We start from the raw sequence: 21,645 nt of genomic DNA on the forward strand, positions 1-21,645 counted from the left end.
TTCCTTGACTGCTGGCCCTGGTGAGATTTATGTGTTGTATAAGCAGGGAGCCTTCTGCTAAGCCAACTCTGCTGGCCGTTTGTGTTTTAACATTGGGTTGGACTTGGAGGTGAGGCAAGATGGCCCTTGAAGCTTTCCCCAGCTGTATAATTATACCCCTAAAGGACAATTCCTACATTGGAAGCCCCACTAGTTTCTGATAAGCCCCATTTAACACTTGCAAGCTTATGTGACTCATCCAGTTTTGCTTCCATCCCATCCAGTCTTCTGTTTAACAACTCACCTGGTAGCCATAGATGACCATGCAGGTGAGTGAGAGGGCTAGTGGAGGAGGGCAGATCGCTCCATCCCTCCTCTGCCATCCCATAGGAAGCTGCCTTATACTAAGTCAGATGCTGCTATTAAAAATAAGTAGGACGATACCAGCTTATCAGGAGGTCTGTCCCATACAATATAGGAATCAGGCCTTTAGTGTTGTGACACCTATCCTTTTGAATTCCCTCCTTCTGAATATAGGACAGGTGCTGTCTTTGTAGTCTTTCTGGCACCTACCAAAGACCTTCCTCTTCCACGAAGCCTTTTAAGTAGAGATCTTTCCCATTCTCCATCTGTATTGGAATGGCTCTCCAGTGTTTCATACTGGGGATATTCCCAGCTCTACCTGGACACGATGGGGTTTGAACTAGAAACCTTCTGCAAGCAAAGCAGATGCTCTACCACTGAGCTGCAGCCTGTCCCTAAAATAGACTTGTTTTATGTGCTAGCTGCGAAGAAAGGAAAACCCCTTGCTCCACAAACAGCATGGGAATGTGGAGGACTGTCAAAGGAGAGATGGATTTGCTTGTTCCTCCCTTGCCAGTCTGGTTAGTTGAAGCCTTTCCCCCTTTTGCTAGCCCTACAAGAGGCTGTCTGTCTGTCTATGGTAATTTATATTTCTCTGTAGCTGAAGTTTACCTGAGGGCTGTTTCTCACAGTTTCCCTTCTTTCTTCTCCTTGCAGATTAATGAGTTGTTTATAAGTTTTGAAGAAGCTCCACTGGGGGCGGCATCCCTGGCCCAAGTCCATAAGGCTGTGCTACAGGATGGGAGGACTGTTGCAGTGAAAGTCCAGCATCCTAAGGTTCAAGCGCAGAGTTCTAAGGATATTCTGCTGATGGAGGTAAATTCCCTCACTTCCGATTCTGCCTCTGCAGAGCACCTTTGCAGTTTTACAAAATGGACCTTTCTCACCTTTGGCACAGGCCATCTCAAAAGCCAGTCTGGATCTTCCATCGTGATGTGTCTTTTATCTCCTCGAAGAAATAAGCTAGGCTCCACATTTTTTTAGATACTATGGAAAGAGGGATGGCATGGGTAGAAGTTGGGGCTGAGCCGAAATTTCTCAGAAAATATTTTCATTTCACTTCATTTATGAGTTGTCTCCCATGAAACATCCTTAAGCAGTTAACAATAAAAACAATTCAGCACCAATACAGACTGGGATATGAATTTTCTGACACATTTTTGACAAATTTCTTTTGTGAGTTTCTCCTGAACTGCAAGGAAAAAATCCAGTCCTCCCTTGGTCTTTGCATTCCTGAGACAATGAGCATGCACTCATCCTCTCTTATAATGGCAACATCCAATGACCCTGAATGTTGGAAGATTCAGGATGGACAAAAGAAAATGCTTCTTCACACAGTGCATAGGTTAAACTATGGATTTTGCTCGCACAAGGGATAGTGATGGCCACAACTTGACGGGCTTTAAAAGAGGATTGGACAAATTCATGGAGGATAAAGCTATCAATGGCTATTAGCCATGGTGGCTGTGTCCTCCCTCCACGGTTGGATACAGTAAGCCTCTGAATACCAGCTGGTGGGAACTGGTGGTGGGAGAAATATGATTGAACTCATGTTCTCCTTGCAGGATTGCCATTGGCACCTGGGTGAGAACAGAGGGCTAGACGAGATGAACCTTACATTCTTACATTGTCATCATCTCAAGATGAAACACCAGCAAGGCATCAAGATACACATACACACTATTTAATGTTTTTAGCATCATTATTATACGGTATATGGCAATTTACAAAGTAACATAAGCAGCTCAGTTAGGACGACTCTTAGGCAGCTGGGTGGTCAGTATAGCAACAGAGTCCTTCATTTTGCCCTAGTGCCCAGTATTAAAAATTTGCTGCCCTGGGCTCCTGCTGGGAGGAAGGGCAGGATATAAATCAAATAATAAATAAATAAATAAATATTAAGTGATGCTCAGGCTCAACTGGACTGCGATCCTGGTGAGGGAGACAGCATCCCTAGAGATCCCCATCATCTACAGTGATCTCCATTCCCTCCAGTCTCTATTTTGATGGTGTACTAAGAGTCTAAGTATAAACATATCACCTCAGCCTTTTCCAGCAGTTTGTAGTTAGTTTGAGCAAAAAGAAAATGCCCCTGAAGATGGGGCAGGTGGGTGAAATGTCTCTGAAGTTTCAAGGTGGTGATGATGGCAGTGCAGAGATGTTCTTGTCTAAAACCTCCTCATAGCTCTGGCATCTCTTTCTGCAACTTTCCACCTAGATTCTTCTTTTAGGCCTTTAGAATTTTCTTACACACTGAGCAGCTGCAAACATCTCCCTGCTTGGGCTGAGAGTCAGGACTGCTCCGAAAGGCAGGGTCTGCTTTTGTGGGTGGCCAAAAGGCCTCCTGAACTTGGAGGGGGTGGGACACTTCAGGACTGCAGTAAGTCCAGGTGGGCTCAAATGGGGGAGATAAGTTTTCCCCAGCACTCTCTGGCACAGCATTATTTTCCAGCAGTTGGTTCAGGAGCCTTTCAGAAACTTATTATTTGACTGTTGGGTTTCAGATCCTTGTGTCGGCTGTGAAGCAGATCTTCCCTGACTTTGAATTCATGTGGTTAGTGGAAGAAGCTAAGAAGAACTTGCCTCTTGAGCTGGACTTCCTTAACGAAGGGAGGAATGCTGAGAAAGTGGCCCACATGTTCAGATGCTTTGACTTTCTAAAGGTAATGCTTATGAATGTAATTGTGTGTGTCTGTGCACACATCTGCATGTATATATACACCTACGTGCAAGCTCCTGTGCGTCCAAGTGGATGTAAGGCTAGCTGTTCAGCAGGGACAGTGCATTATTCATTTAATAAAATTCTAAAATGAATGTGATTTTGCTGGAGATGCTGAACTGAATATCTTAGGGATGCAAAGGCTTATCAGACCTCATCAGAATATCAGGAAAAGTAGGGGAAAAGGGAGTCCTAAGGTTGTTCTGGAAGCACTGATTGGAGAAAGAAAGAGGTAGAATTTTTAACAGCTAGTTTTGGGTGACTCAGCAGAAACTGCAAAGAACGTAGCTGGGACAGTCTTTTCTGCACAGTTCAGTAATTTGTGTGCTACATGATTATTTCAGCCTTGGCACAACAGCTCTACATAAGCTCAGTCCTCCAGGACGACTGAGTTCTAGAGGACAGAATGGCCTCTTGCTGCACAGAACACCCTCTTGAGTTGCCTTATTCAGCCTCAGAGCATTCTGGGACAGCAACCAGAAATTCAGAAGCGGTGTCAAGGCCTGATGGTATAAGCCTGGCAGTATGGATACCAGGAAGGATCAACACAACCATTTAGTTAGAATTCAGAATAAGTTAAAGCAAAAGCAACACTGCATGGAAAATGGAGGCATTATCTGCTGCTACTGCTACTTCTTTGCTGGACTGTCACTTTGCACTGGAATGAAATAATGTCTGATGCCACAATTGATTGTGTGGCTAAGGGCATGCTTGTGTGGCAGTTTCCTGAACCCTTGGTTGAGTATTATTGCTACTGCTAAAAAAAGAGAAAAAAATATAGTTCTAAAGCAGAAGCACTGGGGGCGGGGTGAGTTAGTCCTAAAAGAAGCAAATATCCCCTTTGCTCTTTTCAACAAGAAGCCAGTTGCATAGCTTGCAAGGCTGCTGCTGATACTGGCCTGATCTTTAGTGTGCATTGCCAAGGTTAGTTGGGGGATCCACAACAATAGAATGCATGTGTGCTGTGGAGTTTGGCAGAATGCTTTTCTGAACAGTTCAAGTTCTCCTTGCAGGGTTGAAAGGTAGGGAATTCTATTAGTTCACAGTCTTTTGTCCTAATCATCTTATCGGGAGTCCTTGCTGCTCCTTGGGAGAGATTTCAAGGTTACTTTTATCTTAACTATCAGGCCAGCAAAATTTCCTCATAACAATGGATGAGAAACTGAAGTAAAACTGTGAGAGCAGGGTGGAAGAAAATGAATTCTGAGAGAAGCCATGCAATGGAAAAAGAAAGCTATCACTTTATGTGAAGTATAAAAAGGGCTGTTTGCCTTTATAATTTCTCAGTAGTACATCTCTGTGAGACATGCTTCTGAATACCACTTGCTGGGAATCACAAGTGGGAATGCCGTTGCATTCATGTCCTGCATGTGGGCTTTTCATAGACATCTGATTGGCCTCTGTGAGAACAGGATGCTGGACTAAATGCGCCTTTAGTCTGATCCAGCATGACTCTTCTTATGTGAATGCACAGCAATATAGAACACAACATTGCTCCCCTTTACCAATCTCATGTGCCATACATAGATACACCAGAGCAATCACATACAGTTGCCATGTACTTCAACTCAGCTGCATACCAATATGACTATACCCTTACCATGTATGTTACCCAATCAATATATAGAGCTGTACTCCACATGTGGGGATAGGTGTTGAATTTCCCAGCTGCCATTGCTGAGGAGTGACCAGCTGTGCGAAGTGCTCGGTTTGCATATTACTGGACCCGCACGATTGCTCTTACACCTGTAGTTATCTGTGCAGATACACACTTGTCAGGTTCATGCCTTGCTACAAGCATTATGGGCCTCTGCACAGGAGTGACATTATAGCACCTGCATTGTATGAGCCAGGTTCCTTCCTCTCACAGCAAGGGTGGCAGCAGGGAAGTGCTGTGTGCTCCCACTGCTTTTGTCACATTCATTGACGCACGCACACATACCTGGATTGTAAACAAGCACGTTTCTGTAGGCATGCATTTGCCTACATAAGCACTCCTGTAATTTGCTGTTACTTGTTTGTTTCTCTTCGGAAACCGTGAGGCAACAGTCATGCTCACACACCCAAAACCATATGAGTTTACCAAGGGTGTGAAGCTTCTCTCCTTACCTTCTCAAAATCTGTAGGTGAGCCAGCCCTTTCTAAACCTGACTGCAGGCCAGTGACACTCTGCAGGAATTATTCTGTGTGTAATGCTAAACAAACAGGCCTTAAAAGGGCGCAAAAGGCCAAAGGCTGATGGCTCATTCTAAGCGAATGTTTATCAAGCATGTTGTGCCTTGGGGAGCTGCATCCACTGCTGCTGTAACAAGTAGAAGAGTGTGGAGCAAATCCCCATGGAGACAGCCAATCACATCCTCGCTGGGTTAAAGAGTCGCTGCAATATCGATTTAGGGAATAATAACAAATTGCTGCAAAAATGGCTAAATAACAGATTTCCCCTGTCCAACCTGTCGATTTCAGTACGTTTTCATCAACCCCAAAGGCAACAAGGGAGTTGGGCTCCTGTATAAATCCTGTATATTTTCCTGGACGGAAAAAAAATCCCCTAGCACAGCTGGGGAGTGGATTTCTTACTGTGAACCCAGTTGAGCTTGTAAAGCCAGAGATAAATTGTTTCCACCCACAGGCATTAGGGCCAAATGTCTGTGCATAATTTAAGCTTGCCAAAGTGTATGACTTTGTGTGAGTGAGACTTATACACAGCTTAATAATGACCGTTGACTGCTGCTGTAAATTTTGAAAGGGGGATAAATGTTGACTCAGGGTAAAAATAAGCTACAGCCTTTGGGATCAAGGGATTTAAAAGCCAGTGCACGGTAACAGCAGGGGCTGGGAAAACTGTAAGAGTCAGGGTCAGTGTACATAGGCCGTTGGTTGTTTTTTTAATGTGAAATGAAAAGGGGGCTTAGTGATGATTCTGAGCATGATGCATGGCTTCAGCAAGTCTTTTGCCATGTGCTGTGGACTGAGATGCTGAAAAGTTTCAGTGATATAGCCCTGGAGAAAGAGAGTTTGCAAATCCAGACCAACGAGTAGTGGCATAGAAATGGAACTTAGCAATATGTTGGAGCTATTTTTTTCCCAGGAAAAGGGCCCCCTCTTCCCAAGAAAAACTAAGTTGGAGGAGGATTGAAATATATACAGTATATTTGCCTCAGTCTCAAAATTACCTTACTACTTTAACAGTTGTGTGTATACAAGGGGTAGCTAATCTGTGGCCCACCTGATGTTTCCATTAGCAGCAACCAGCATGGCCCATAGTAAGGGATTATGGGAGTTGTAGTTCAAAACTTCTGAAAGACCATAGGCTAGCCCCTCCTTGTGTATAGGATTGCAGCCTGCAATTCTGTACATATTTACCTGGGAGGACCATTTCATTCGGTTAAGACTTTTGTTTATTCGTTCATTCATTCATTTGTTAAGTTCCAGGAAGCAGAACAAAGCAATTGAGGCATCTTTCTCCCTGTGTACTACTGCCTGTTCTTTACTGAACTCCCACTGTGTGTGGGATGGTGGTAGGGACATGCTAGAATTCTGCCCAGTTTGGATTTGGTACCAAATTTTCCATTAATTTACTTATTCTCTATAGTTGCGGATCAGATTTTTATGTAGCGATTGTCTCTGGCTATTTTCAAAAATGATTTTTTTTAAAAAAAATCTGCCTCTAAAATATTGATATTAAGAATGAGAATTATATCATGTTTATTTATCAATATTTCCTTTCAAAATATTGATGTCAATATTTAGTGGGAGGAAAAAAATGGATCGGTAAAAGCAGTAGATAGCGGTCAAAGAATGATCTCAAATTGATACTGGCCTGTTACGTCAATGCAATGCTTTCGAAGCGGCACCAGTGAATGGATCCCAGGCCTAGGTGGTTGTGGTTGGTAAACCACAGTAAGGAAAAAACAACAACAGGAGAGGCAACCAATGATTGGCCAACAGAGGTTGGAAAATACCTCTTGGATGTACCTGACAGAAAGGTCAGGAATTATGGTCTATGAAATGCTTAGTATGTAGTTTTATGGAAGGTAGTGTAAGGCTCCAAGGGAGCTGAACTGTGCATTCTGACAGCTGGGCTCAGGTGCCTTATGCGCTATGCTATCCTAACATTACCTTGGCTTACCTCCTTTTCTCCTGCACTGCTGACTGCTAAAACTTCACTGGTTGCTTGCTAATTGTGAAGCGCTATTTTCCCCTTCCCCCTCCCTTAGCTGATGTGATAGCCTGGAGGCCTGTGCATGGGTCTTGTCAGTCTGGCTACATCTGTGCTCAGAGGGATGCTGTTGAAATACAGATCAGGATTATTTATTACTGAGAGAGCAATGTTAAATGTGCACTGTGCATAAGAAATGAGAGATGTGGCTCTCCCCTGAATGGCTGCTTCTGCAACAGGTAGCAACCCCTAAGAAGGGTTAGATATTCAAGAAGCTCAGGGCAGAGGTCAGGGCAGATGCACAGCTTATTCAAATGCACATTTACAGGTCTTTCATAATGTCATGTCCTCAGGTGATTTCATTTATTTATTATTGTCTTTATACCCCGACTTTCCTCCAAGGAGCTCAAGGTGGCATACGTGGTTATCCTTCTCTGCGTTTTATCCTTACAACAACCCTGTGAGGTTAGTTAGACTGAGATGCAGTGATTAGCCCAGGGTCACCTAGTGAGCTTCATGGCTGAGTGCGGATTTGAACCGTGGACTCCCAGGGTCATATCCAACACTCTAACCATTTTGCCACATTGGCTCTCTCCAGGTACACTTGTAAAAACATATGTGAACATATAAAACTGCCTTATACTGAATTAAACCATTGATCCATCTAAGAGCAGTATTGTTTATACTGACTGGCAGTAGCTCTCCAGAGTTTCAGACAGGACTTTTCCCCTATCCTGCTTGGAAATGACAGGGACTGAACCAGGGGCCTTCTGCAGACAAAGCATTTGCTCTACCACCAAGCTCTGTGCTGCCCTGGATTATCCAAGAGAAAGGTGGGGCTGAACCCAGGGTTTTGCGATTCGGTACCAAACTTTCTCTTTGCCGAACCACACTAGCTTGTTTAGTGATACATGTTTGCAGCAACAGAATCTGACTAGGCAGAATGGCATTTGGGAACACAAGCTTTGCCTTGTTCTTCTCTTTGATTGTTGGCAATGGGTGATTTCTGCCTCCAAACTCCTTTAATACTTCCCTGTGCCAGCTCGGAAGTTCCCAGTAGCAATAAGCATAGAGAGTATTCAATGCTAATCTTACTCAGAGCAGACCAGGTCTGTAGCCAGCCGAAAAGTCCGGGTGGGGGCATAAATGAGTTAGAAGGGGAATATTTTTTTTGTATGTAATAAAGTTAATTATTTATTTTTGCAAAATATTTTTTTTAGTGTAGGGCAGGATAATTTTAGGGGAAATACTCCCTAGCTACAGCTCTGGGATAGACCCATTGAAGTTAATGGCTAACATAAGTCCATTAATTTCAATTAATCTACTCTGTGTAGGACTTGGGTGAATATAAGCCTATGTTTTAAAGGACCAAACCAAGTCAGATACAATACCTAATTAGGGTTGCATTCCTGAGAGAGGGTTCTGGAGGATAGCCCACCCAGGTTTAGCATTCAAAGGGTGATAGATATCCAGTGTTAAACCATATTCAGAATAGATCCATTGAAATTAGTGGACAAGCAAATTAATTTCAGTGGATTTACTCTGAGTATGATTTAGCTGGATATTAACCAAAATTAGGAGAGTGAAGGACGAGATTTGGTTTGCTGCACGTCTGTCTGTTGACAAGCATAATATATTTACTGAAAGATAGTATAGATAACATAGCGCTGAAGAGAAGTTACTTTAGTTGAGCAGATGTGCTCTATTTACACATTCATACTTAAAAAACAGAAAGGTCCAGCTTGCTTGAATTGATATAGAAGTCACCAACTCTGCTCTTGGGGTACTTAAAAACACACACACTCTTTCTGCTCTCAAGTATGCTTTTGTTCTAAAGCATGACTCTGCAGAATCCTGGGAACTTTCCACTGTGTTTCCCAGTTGTCATTCAGGTTTGGGGTTCTTAGGCTGCTGGCTGGCTTCTACTGGAAACCAAATGCTGGCCTTTATTTTACAGGGCCTTGGGCTGATCCAGTAAGACAGCCTCAATCACAGAAATTAAAAGGACATCACAAACTTTCAATACTTTCCCCACATGTCACCTTTCACCATTCCAACCACACAACAAAAAACAAAATGATGGTTCAGTAACCAAGGCTGTAAACACACTAGTCTCCAAATCAAAGCATTTCCATTACCCACACCTGGAGCGGGAACAGGTTAATCGGGTGATCAGTTGTGAAATCTCTTAGAAGCAAATTTTTTAAAAATACACTCACGTTGCTCCCACCAGATTTTACAATAAAAACGGGTGGGGGTAAAAAAGAGAGGTGGAGACACACTAGAACTGGTAGAACAGTAAGTGCGTTTCCATCCCAAAATTAGAGCTTACAAAACTGGCCCAAGACATTTTGCTGCCTGAGGCAGAGGACAAGGTGTAATCCCTCCTTTCAAAGTATACAAGCTGACTAGAATCGTGTGTCAGTGCTGATGATGGGAAAATTTTTAAAATCAATTTTTTTATTTGTAGTTGTAACCAAAAGAAGAAGAAAAAAGCCAAGTAATAAGGATAATAATAAAAATAATGATTAAAACCAATAACAAAAATGTGTTGCCTGCTGACATGGAGAAGAATATTCCATTAGTCCTGTTTTAAACATACACAGTACATTAATTGAAGCCGTCCAAATAGTTGTCTATAAACCATAAGTTCAAACATAGAAAGGGCAGTAAGATCTTCAAACCACTAGGTGATAGATGGTGAAAGTTTGCCCTTCCAGCCCTGCAATATCTTAGGCATTAAAAGGGCTTGCAGAACCTTCTTTTGATGTCCATCTGTTAATCCCCACACCACAGGAAATTCTTGTGGGATATAACATGGAGAGAAATGTGCCTGCTGCCACATTGAAGGACAGCAGGGTGGTTTAGGGGATGTGGGGCAGGTTGCCTGGAACACACAACCCTGTCCTCCAGTACCTCCTTGTCCCCCCAGTATCTGAGATGGCTGCCTCCCTTTGCCTAATGGTGGAGCCACCCCTGAGGGCTTAACTTATATCGAGTTATGTTAAGGCCTTTGTCAAGAGTTTTGTGTGTGCTTCTTTCAAGGGCCAGTTCTGCAAGCTCTCCACCTTGGTTACTGAACCTCCATTTCTCATACACACTTTCTCTTCTATTCCTGTTATCTTGTGGTATTCAGAGAGTTACATTCTGTTTCAGGTCCCTAAGATTTATTGGGAGCTCTCAACAAGGCGTGTTCTTTTCATGGAGTTCATGGAAGGTGGGCAGGTGAATGACAAGCCCTACATGGAGAAAAATGGCATCAATGTCAATGAGGTAATGTTCTCTCTCTCTCTCTCTCTCTCTCTCTCTCTCTCTCTCGGCTACTGTATAAAGCAATTTAGATTAAGCAGTTTAAAAGCTGATAGCAATAAAAACAAAGAAATATAAATACAGTGTTAAAAATGGTTGTGGAGAGTAAAAACAGGTTAAACAGGTTAAAAAACCTAGGAAAACAAAGGTTTTCCCTTGGTACCAAATTGACACCAAGGTAGATGCTAGCCATCCCTGGAGTAGGCGTTCCACATCTGGAAAAGATCCATGACTACCGCCACACCTCACTTGGTAGTTGTGCTTGACAAATGCCTTCCAGATATGTCAAGGTCCAGATGGGTCCATCTGGAAAGAGGTGGTCCTCCAGGTACTCTGGTCCCAGGCCGTGAAAGGCTTCAAAGGGCCAAACCAGCACCCTCAATTGGGCCTGCAAATGAACAGTGAGCCAGTCAAGATGGCAAAGCATTGGTGCAATGTGCTGCCAACAAGTAGTGATGGTGATATGGAGAAATAGAAATGGTAACATCACTAGCTGTTACTGAAGTAAAGTGGTGTGGCACAAGGTAATAGTGTAAGAGTAATTTAGAAGCAAAGAACAAATATTGATTCACTAATAGGCAAAAAACTTGCGGTTTAAGAATGTACCTATAGCCAACAGATATTTTTATCAAGCTTTTAAAAGCAGGGGAATTGGGCAGCTACAGTGAATGCACCAGGGGAGCAGGAGACCTGACCTCCTCTCTGAGATATTGTACTGCCCTACAAATTTGTCAAAAATGCAAACACCATTTGGGCTGGTTTTTCACAGTCCAATCCACTTGCTGTGTAGTTTGGAAGAATTTGGTAACGTGCCAAGAGGAGGAGGAAGAAGAGGGCAGGTTTGATCATTTGCATGTTTATTGAGTTCAGTGGGATTTACTCCCGTGCAATCATGCTTAGGATGGGGTAAAACTGACCATGGGGAGGGAAGCCTGGAGTGGGTGGGGAGGAGGAAGAAGGAAGAGGGGAAGAGAGGAGGAAGGGAGAGGAGAGGGGAAGGAGGGGAAAGGCAGGAATGATCATTTGCATGCTTAATTGAGTTCAGTGGGATTTACTCCCTTGCAATCATGGCTAAGATGGTAAAACTGATCCTGGTAGAGGAGGAGGAGTAGAGGGAAGGAGGAAGGGGGGAGAGGGAAGCAGAAAGGGGATTGGAAGGGGAGGGGCGAAGGAAGGCGGAGGGAAGGGGCAAAAGGGAGATGATGGGATGAGGAGGGGAGGGCAGGTTTGATCATTTGCATGCTTATTGAGTTCAGTGGGATTTATTCCCATGAAATCATGCATGAAAATGAAATGGACTGCCTTCAAGTCAATTCCGACTTATGGCGATCCTATGAATAGGGTTTTCATGGCAAGCGGCATTCAGAGGTGGTTTACCATTGCCTTCCTCTGAGGCTGAGAGGCAGTAGTCCTAGGACAGGTAAAACTGACCATGGGGGAGGGTGAGGGTGGAGTGGAGGAGGAGGGGGGGAAAGGAGGAGAGTGGAAGGGGATGGGGGAGAGGGAGAGGTGAAGGAAAGGGGAGGGAAGGGGAAGGGGAGGGGGAGGGAGCGGTGAAGGAAGGGGCAAGAGAGAGGGAATAGGAGGGTGGAGGAGGGCAGGACAGGTTTGATCATTTGCATGCTTTTTGAGTTCAGTGGGATTTACTCCTGTGCAATAGTGGTTAAGGTGTTGGACTACGACCTAGGAGACCAGGGTTCGAATCCCCACACAGCCATGAAGCTCACTGGGTGACCTTGGGCCAGTGGGTTGTTGAATCTTTACTAAGATGAGATGCTTTGATTAACCTATTAAAATGTGTACAGCTATTTAAAATTTTGTTACATCTTGTAATTGTTAAAAGCATTATCTTGAAACATTATGTTTCTTTATGTACACTCTTCTGATGTTGTGCGCCACTTTGAACATAGTTTGGCCCAGAAAAGTGACGTACAAATCAATGATGATGATCTTAATTTGGGCTCAGTGGCAGAACACATGTTTTGCATGCTGAAAATGCTAGGTTCAATTCCTGACATCTCCAAGTGTTTTTTTTTTTAAAAAAGGACCTCAGATGGCATGTGCTAGGAAACACCTCTGCTTGAGAGGCTGGAGAGCTGCTACTGGGCTAAGTGGACCAGTGGTCTAATTCAGCATAATACAGTTTTGTATGTTCTTATGTGAGAGCTGTGTGACATAGTGGTTAGAGTGTTGGACTACAACATGGGAGACCAGGGTTTGAATCCCCACATAACCATGAAGCTCATTGGGTGACCTTGGGCCAGTCAGTGCCTCTCAGCCTCAGAGGAAGGCAATAGTAAACCCCCTCTGAATACCGCTTACCATGAAAACCCTATTCATAGGGTCGCCACAAGTTGGAATCGACTTGAAGGCAGTCCATTTCATTTTTTAATCATGCTTAGGATAGGTGAAACTGACCTGGGGGAGGGGAGGAGGAGGAGGGAGGGAGGGGAGGGAGGAAGGGGGAGGGGAGAAGATTGGATGGGTGGGCACTGGGCAGAGGAGAACCCCCTTTCCTTTCCAAAAGGAAAACATTTATTTATTTATTTATTATTTGATTTATATTCCACCCTTCCTCCCAGCAGGAGCCCAGGGCAGCATTGTGAACAGTATCATTCTTTTTCAGGGTTTCCCCCACCTTTTTATTCTACAGCAGGCACATGTAGCCTCCCACCCAAATTTAAACCAAAGCTGTCCCTGGCCACATCCACACCAGACCTTTATTTCACTTTAGACAGTCATGGCTTCTCCCAAAGAATCCTGGGAAGTGTAGTGAAGGGTGCTGAGAGTTGCTAGGAGACGCACTGTTCCCCTCACAGAGCTTCAATCAGAGTAGCTGACTGTTAAACCACTCTGGCCACTGGAGCAAGCATTTCTGAATTCAGGACTATAAGTTTTGTGAGGTTTTGTTTTGAAATGAGCTTATGGGAAGCATCAGAATGGCATGGGGGTATTTTTAATTTAACATTGCAGAATGCGAAAAATCCATGCTGAATGTAGTATACAGCCACTCTTGTGGCTGTATAATAATCACTGTATTGATGCCTCTATAGGAGAGTCCTCAATCCATGGTTGGATGACATACTCTAGTTCTCTGTTAGGATCAGAGAATCTTCTTAACACCTCAAGGTTTTCTGTTGTTGCAGAATTGCATAAAGCAGGCGATAGAAATCTTTGTCAGAGAGAACCTCACTTCATTGGTGGATGTTTGGAGCAGTGTTTGGTGCAATGTGTGGAATGGTATAGCCTAAAGGATCACTGGTTTTCTCCCCTGAATATAATTATTTCCTTTATGTTTTATTCTTTATTTAGCACATTCTTCAATTGTCTTTTCAGCTCAAAGCTACTTAGACTGACATACAGAATTAAAATAATAATTAAAACCTCATTTTAAAACAATCAGTAAGATAAAACAAACAAACAACAATGGAACTCAGCAAATGTATGTCAAAATGGCATTGTCTTTCGCTAGTGATGAAAAACATATAGGGAAGAGCAGAGAGTTCCAGATGGTGGGTGACACAAATTAGAAGGCTCTGCTTTGCACTTTCTGCAACTTGACCTAAGGGAATCTAAGTGGTACAGGGTGATCTTCAGGGTGTAAAAAAGCATTGTCATTAGAAGATGCAATATTGTTGCAGTGGCTACTAATAGCACTGCAAAATTCAGGCTGTCATCCCTGGTAACAGCTTGCTGTCTTCTAGGGTTGAAATTAAAGCCTCCTTCCTTTTCTTTGATTTTTTGTTGAGGGAGTTTCTCTGAAAAGCGTAAAAGTGTTCACATATTCAGAGGCCCATCTACACTATACATCTAAAGCAGTATCTTACCACTTGAAATAGCCATGTCTTCTCCCAAAGTATCCTGGGAACTGCAGTTTGTTAAGGATGCTGAGAGTTGTTAGGATGCTACAATTCTCAGAGTTGTTTAATAGTTGATCTCTCTTAGTTGAGAACTCTGGTCTTATTTGCAAGAAACGGGTAGGTTCCGCCTGTCAACTTTGCCCTCCAAGTCAGTGAACTCTGATTGAATCACTGCTGCCTACCTTTCCCCCTGTGCACTATTGATGAGTGTCAAAATGCCACTTGGCTGACTAGCTATCAAAGAGCTCCGGCGTAAAATCAATTGTACTTAATCCATCTGTCTGTCTATCTCAGAAGTCTGGATGCTCCCTCCTCTGTCATCTGTTTTATTCTGAGGCAGAGTACACTCTGCATCAATAACAGACATTCCAAAATGTATCCAGAGGGAGAGTCTAGTCATGTGTTCATTCCAAGAGGCTACATCTTTATTCTCCTACTTTCCACTAGAAGGAATTTCTCACAAATGTAAGTAAGCTCACACAAATCACATTAATGCACTAATTGCCAGTAGCATGAAGGGAAATTAGTACTCAGAATCACTGCCTCATTGCCTTCATATGCCTCCATAGCTATAATCTAGATGTATATAAAAGTCAGCTCCTAACATTCTGTCTCACTCTGGCATGACCAAGAAACTACTATGCAAACTGTATGATGGGGCTATGCAAAATGAAATAGGACTATGAAGTCACTGAGTTCACCAAAGGCCAGGGAGCAGATCCAGCACTCACCTAAGTGTTGTCCCTGAGTGCACCACTTTCCTTTCTGCCGTATGAATAAATGTGTGCTATTCATTCCTGCGTAGTAAAGAACAGCCCTTCACTTGAGTACACGGTTGCAGTGAAGGGAAATCATGGGAGGGTGCATTGTCCCACACTATACCCTGCAGAGGCCTTTGGTATTTACAAACCCTCCTATGCACATTTTGCCCATCACAATGATGGGCATTTGCTAGCATCCTTAATAAGCCAATAGCAGGCTGCAGTTGATCTCCCATACTCCTCAGTGCTCCCTACAGGACAGCTAAACAGGCAGACTAGTTGTTTTGAAGAAACTGTTAAAATAAACAATGATTTATCCTGTCTTTCCCCCTGTAATTAGAAGGTGGACACCCACTTCCATAGGCCTGATGTTATTGCAGACATGCCAGGTACCCAAACATGTTTATTTTGCATTGTATATTCCTTGCAGAATATTTATAGTCCAGACCTACCCACTTTTATTCAAAAATAAGTCATTTTGATTCTAGTGGAGCTTACTGTCAAATGAGGCTCCTTGAGGCTCAAGCCTTAGTCATTCTGACATTTGAGAGAAAGAGAGTTCTCTGAGAGAGTAGTTTGCACTTCAGAAGGCAGTTTGTATCTGTAACTTTGCTGTCATTAGGCTGGCTTGGGCCCACTTCCTTATCCTATATCATCAGGAATACTCCTATTATCTAAGGGTGGTAATTTCCTTTCTTATATAAGCTTTGCCTCTGCATTTATAATAGGGAGTAATGACCTTAAAATCATCCTGGATTGTTGTTGGATACGTGAAGCTGACTACTGTCTAATCCTGCAGGGGTATTCTTGTGTTTTTCTGAAACATTTCTGTGAACTGTTTGGCTGTGAACCACATAGCCTACCTATTCATAATATAGTGTGTGTGCTTTTTTCCACACAAGCTCATACACATTCTCAAGATAGCTTACATTTTTTTAATTAGTCATATGGCCCATATTTACAAGTGGGCCTCAGCCATCACTCAGTGATGGATCACATTCTTTGTGTACAGAAGGTTCCAGATTTATTTATTTATTTATTTATTTATTTGATGCCTTTCTGGACCACATCCACCCCCCAAAAGTTCAAAAGTTCTCAGGCAGTAGGGCTGGGGAAGAACCCTGTCTGAGGCCTTAGAGAACTGCTGCCAATTAGAGTAGAGAATGCTGGGCTTAGATGGACCAATGGGCTGATTCTGTGTAAAGCAGCTTCATATGCTCTCAAAAATCTCAATTTTTCTCTACCAGATATGAACATATGAAACTTCTTTGTACTGACTCAGACCATTGGTCATCTACCCAGCACTGTCTACCCTGCCTTGCAGTCAGTTTCCAAAGTCTTTTCCAACTCTGCCAAGAACTATTTTGTTTCCTTAAACTGAGGGTACTGAGGAATTAAACATGAAGCTTCTGCTATGTTCTACTACTCTGTGGACCCACGATTGTATGCCTGCCACCTCACTTTCCCTGAAGTAAGTCTTGCCATATGTATCTGGGAAGAGCAGAGAGGAATCTTTGCTAAGCAGGCTTCCTTTTGTAGAGCAATACAGCCTTGAAAAGCAGACTGAGACTCTCTTCTCTAAATGGAAAGGATCCCTGAGGTGAAAGCTCCCTTCCAACCAGGTTACTGACATTTACTTAATGCTGTCTGTAGCAGGATTATCATTAAAGCTGCCCAAAAGCACATTAATCTCTCTGGATGCGTCCGAGCGCTGGACTGTAATGGCATTTAATCAGAGAAGCCTTTGATTTCTAAAGACAAGTGCAAACACTGAGATATCTGCCTGTTACTTATTCATGTGCGAGTGCAGCCTAGAATGAGAACATAGCTGGGGAACTAAGAAATTGGTGAATGTATTGAGATCAGGGAGTAGCCAAATATTCCTACTCTGCTCTCCAACGTGTGGTCCAGGGGCTGGAAGAATATTTTGGTATACAAATTAATTAATTAATAAACTAACCCCCTCGTAATTGCTCAGGCTCCATTACAAAGATTATGTTACATAGCTGCAAAGACTTCACAGTTACGGAGCGTCTGTCTTCAGGTGTAGCAGTCTCCTTAGTTACCAAGGGAGGAGATACATTCAAGCAGGGGTGGGGAAGCTTTTTCAGCCCAAGGGCCACATTCCCTTCTGAGTAACCTTCCAAGGGCCGCTTCCAGTGGCGAGTGGGGCCAGAGGCAAAAGTGGCTGGAGCAGCAAGGGTACATTTTACTTTTGTACAGTAGGCCAGTTTCTACACACACTCACACACCTCTCTCTATTCTCGATCCAGGCAAACAACAGCAAAAACATCTTTAGCAACAGGCATGATCAGAGTTCAAAGACACATTGCAGCCAGTCTTGGGGGAGGGGGGTGAAGCAGAGTTAGTGAGTACAGTGCTGAGCCAAACTTTACATCACAAGTTTTCTTCTCCCATGAAAGAAGCATCTGGTTTTTTTGCCTCATTGCAGAGTGCTTTAATTTTGGTGGATGTGGGGCTGAGCTTACCTTACTGTTCCAAGGTCCTGGTTGCCTGTGCTTTCTGATATGAAAGCCCTTTGGGAGGAGTTACCTCATGACATCTTCCTCTAAGCTTTAATCGAAGCATGGGAAGCCAGGGAGTTTGGCTACCAAGTGCCTGAAATTGATAAGGTTGCTGCTTTTGTTTTTAAGGGAAGTTTTTCCTTTTTTAAAAAAACCAGTCTGCACTGATTTCTTTAAAAGTAAAAAAAGATATATAAACAAACAATGAGCAGCTGTCAGGAGCACAATAGATAGTCTCTCCAGCTTGCTGTGCTTACAAGCAACCCCACCTGAGGACATCCTGGGGTTTTCAGGAAGTGCAGGGATTTCGGAAGGCTGCAGATGCAGACCACTGGACAAATCATTTATAGAACAAAATGAAGGGCACCCGCAAAACCCATCAACCACCTTGAAAGTAAGGTAAGCACAACAAGAACCCAGCATCCCACCCATGAGAATGTCACCCAGATTTTCTCTTCCAAATTCCATTTCTTTTCTCATTAATTAATGTAAAATAGATGGTTAAAAATGCACAAGAAATTTTTGGTTCAGCACTAAAGATTCAGTCATCATGTGCAAGCTGCTGGTGTCAAATATATAGCAAGAGTCTCCATTCTATAGATCTTGCTTCTTTGCTGTAGTTAGCTGAATTCCTTGTATTTTTTTTATATAGCCCCATTTCATCCAGTAATACATTAGTAACACCTCTGTTCAATTTGATTGTGCCTCCACCTCCAAGCCTTTTAGATAAAGCATGTTGTACTACAACCAAAAGATTTGCCCAGCATTACTGATTAGGACAGCTCTGACTCCCACTTGTTAGGTTCCATTTGGTTGTCAGAACTAGTGATTTTCTGTTACCATCAGTTAGTTATAGCAATCACAGAAATGATATTTTACGTTCTGTGATGTGTTGGAGAGGCTGTTCATGTCAAGCAAGAATTCTGATTCTAGTAATAACAAATGTAAGTGCATTATTGCAGGTATATGTGCTCTGTATTGCAACTATTCTCTTCCTCTCCCCTCCTGTGTGATGGCTGTGAATTGTGCATTTCAAGCTTTTCACAGCAGTTTCAAAACCTTTTCTCTCTGTGTGTAAATAAGCAGTCAACAGCTCTTTGTCCTTCCTTAAGCCTTCTTTTCTCAAGATCTCAAAGTACCCCTCCAAACATTAATGGACTTTGTAACTGGCTAGTGAGATTCTACCAGTTAGGAACTGGTGGCACTGAATAAGAGGGATTTACTCACAGGTCTGAGAGCCAGTGTGGTGTAGTGGTTAGTGTGTTGGACTACGATCTGACAGACCAGGGTTCAAATCCCCACACAGCCATGAAGCTCACTGGGTGATCTTGGGCCAGTCACAGCCTCTCAGCCTCAGAGGAAGGCAATGGTAAATCACCTCTGAATACCTCTTATGAAAACCCTATTTGTAGGGTCACCATAAGTCAGAATCAACTTGAAGGCAGTCCATTTCCATTTCCACCCACAGGCCTCAAAGCAAACCTGGCCACATACTGAGACTAGAACCTAGGAAGTCAGTCTGCCACTCCCTTTACCTCATCATAAGCGTATTCTTTCTTGTCATTTGTTGTCTCAAGAGGGATGACCTGTACCACCCAAATGGTATTGGTGAGTTGTCATTTCAGTATTCCAAAAGGAAGATCTTTGTTGGCCAAAGTCTTAGAACAGAGTCATGTGATATGGAGTCACTGGTTTGATCCATAACATCATGATATAGTGAGAAGCCAGGCACATATTGAGAGTGAGGAACTCCACTTTGGTCATAAGTCAAAGTCTGGGTCTGTACATGCAGCATTATGAGGTAGAAATGAGGTTCTGGAGTTCTGAGGTAGTAGAATGGACTCTTGTCGCTTTATGATAGCGTAAAGTGGCAGAGTCCATTCTACTACCTCAGAACTCCAGAACCTCATTTCTACCTCATAATGCTGCATGTACAGACCCAGACTTTGACTCATGACCAAAGTGGAGTTCCCCACTTTGGTTCTTTTTTAAAAAAATGCTTCTGTAGATAACTAGCACATCAGGGAGACAGGTGTTATTTTTGTGTGGAGTTCTTTTTACACAAGGTAGCCTCCATAAATGGTACCTCCCCCATCTGTAATCTGAAGTAGAATAATTCATTCTACCATCTCAAGATTCTTCCACATCACTCAGCTATATGCGCAGACCAAGCCAAAAATACTGGTTCTGTGGTTGATTTAAAAATAGACTTTCCCCCCTCCATTAGTGATGAACCAACTCTTTGGGCCAGTTGTCTAGCTGTATACATTACCTCTTTGTCTCAATCAAACACTCTACAAATGCAAAGCAACCTTATATTGATAACTTCTCATTAAAAATATTGCTCCTTTGCTGTGTCATCTACTCTCCTAGAGGACAAATCCTCCATGTTTTCTGACTGTACTTTTTATGTGGTCCTACGGTTTCATTAATAAGGGATGTTGCAGAGTTGTGATGATGAGCAAGCAAGTTGTGCCCAGGCCCCTACATTTCACACCAACTAGTTTGCTAATTTCACACCAACATGATTGGGGACTTGCAATATATATATATTTTAAAAACCATGCTTGCTAATCCAATTAACCTTCGATTAAAGTTCTAAAATCAATGCCATTCTTTTGGCCTGAGGAGGTAATATTGAGCCCTGAGAAATGAGCTACATCACGACCTTTACTTTTAATGAGATCAATAGAAGTTAGTGTCGCTGTCTCTTAAAATAATTGGCAAATATTAGGGCTGAATTAGGGCCAACAGCTAGTATCTGTTCTAAATTGAAAGAGACAGGAATAAATAGAGGAAAGAAATGAACAGATCCTGTATTGAACTATGTGTTCCATGTAAGACTTTCCAATGTTCAGTGGGCTATAGTATGTTCAGCACATAACACCATTCCAGAGGCAGACACCATGCACATTGGGGTGACCAAGACACAGTTGTGCTATGCTTTCCATGTTACTGGGTTAGAATTTCAATCTTTGTCATTAAACAGTTTCTAGTCCTCAGTGTTTTGAGCTAAACAGTGGGATACTAGCTCCACACCTGACCCATTTATATTATCAGCCAAAACTGATAGATGGTTTCCCTTAAAGATTGGTGTCCTAGAAGCAAGCTGAGAACTGTCATTTTGTTGCAAGGTCCTTTCCTGTACTCTTTGGAAACAGTGCTCTTTGGGAACTTGAGGACATTTTGGTGCTGCCTGAGCCACCACAAGCCTGGGATTCCTGATGGGTTGCAGATTCTTTCTTAATGACATCTTGTGGGGATTTGTCAGTAGAAGAATCTGGTAATTGAGGCTGATTTGTACTTTTCGTAGCAAGCCTGAATCTGCGAACTCTGACCACTTATTCTCTGCTGCAAAGTGATTTGAAGAGATGGATGGGATGCATGCTTAAATTTTTCCCTACCCACTTTTCTCCTGTAATGAAGAGCTAGATCCCCCACTTTTTGTAAAATATTTTTGGATCATGTCAGGTGGAAGTGTGGGGGAGATAATGAATTTAGATTTTAAAAGAAACAGAGTTATTTTTATTTTCATTGTAAATACGTTTGCTCTTTTGAGTTTTATCCTGAACACACCTAAAAATATGGGAATTTAGTGATGATCCAAGGTCCTAAGGATGAGGAATCTATCAATTTCAGTTTCTCTTAGTTTCTTATTTTTCCAAATTTACATTTGTTTGCACCAATCTGCAAACTTTTTTTAAAAAAAGTCCTCATGACAATTCATACACATTTTGTCTGTATTTCTTCTAACACTTGCATTTTTGCATGCTATTTTTTTTAATTTATTTATTTATAGAATTTATTAGTCGCCCATCTGGCTGGCTGTCCAGCCACTCTGGGCGACGAACAACATAGGCATATAATACCTAGACATTGAAAATCTAAAAACAATGAAGATAAAATCTAGCCCACCCCAAAAGCCTGCCTGAAGAGCCAGGTCTTCAAGGCCCGGCGGAAACTCATAATA

General features: G+C 42.7%; 1 protein-coding gene across 8 annotated transcripts in view; it reads left to right on the forward strand.

The window, feature by feature from the left end:
• The window catches only part of ADCK1 (aarF domain containing kinase 1), a 163,783-nt gene that overhangs the window by 128,882 nt on the left and 13,256 nt on the right, over nt 1-21,645 (forward strand). For all 8 annotated transcript variants that reach the window (XM_061611860.1, XM_061611855.1, XM_061611856.1 and 5 more), the window contains 3 exons: nt 1,000-1,158; nt 2,847-3,005; nt 10,377-10,493. In XM_061611860.1, the coding sequence (XP_061467844.1) occupies nt 1,000-1,158; nt 2,847-3,005; nt 10,377-10,493 (435 nt within the window). The remainder of the gene's footprint in view (nt 1-999; nt 1,159-2,846; nt 3,006-10,376; nt 10,494-21,645) is intronic.

This window comes from Rhineura floridana, chromosome 2 (genome assembly GCF_030035675.1).
Source record: "Rhineura floridana isolate rRhiFlo1 chromosome 2, rRhiFlo1.hap2, whole genome shotgun sequence".
NCBI classification, from domain to species: Eukaryota; Metazoa; Chordata; class Lepidosauria; order Squamata; family Rhineuridae; genus Rhineura; species Rhineura floridana.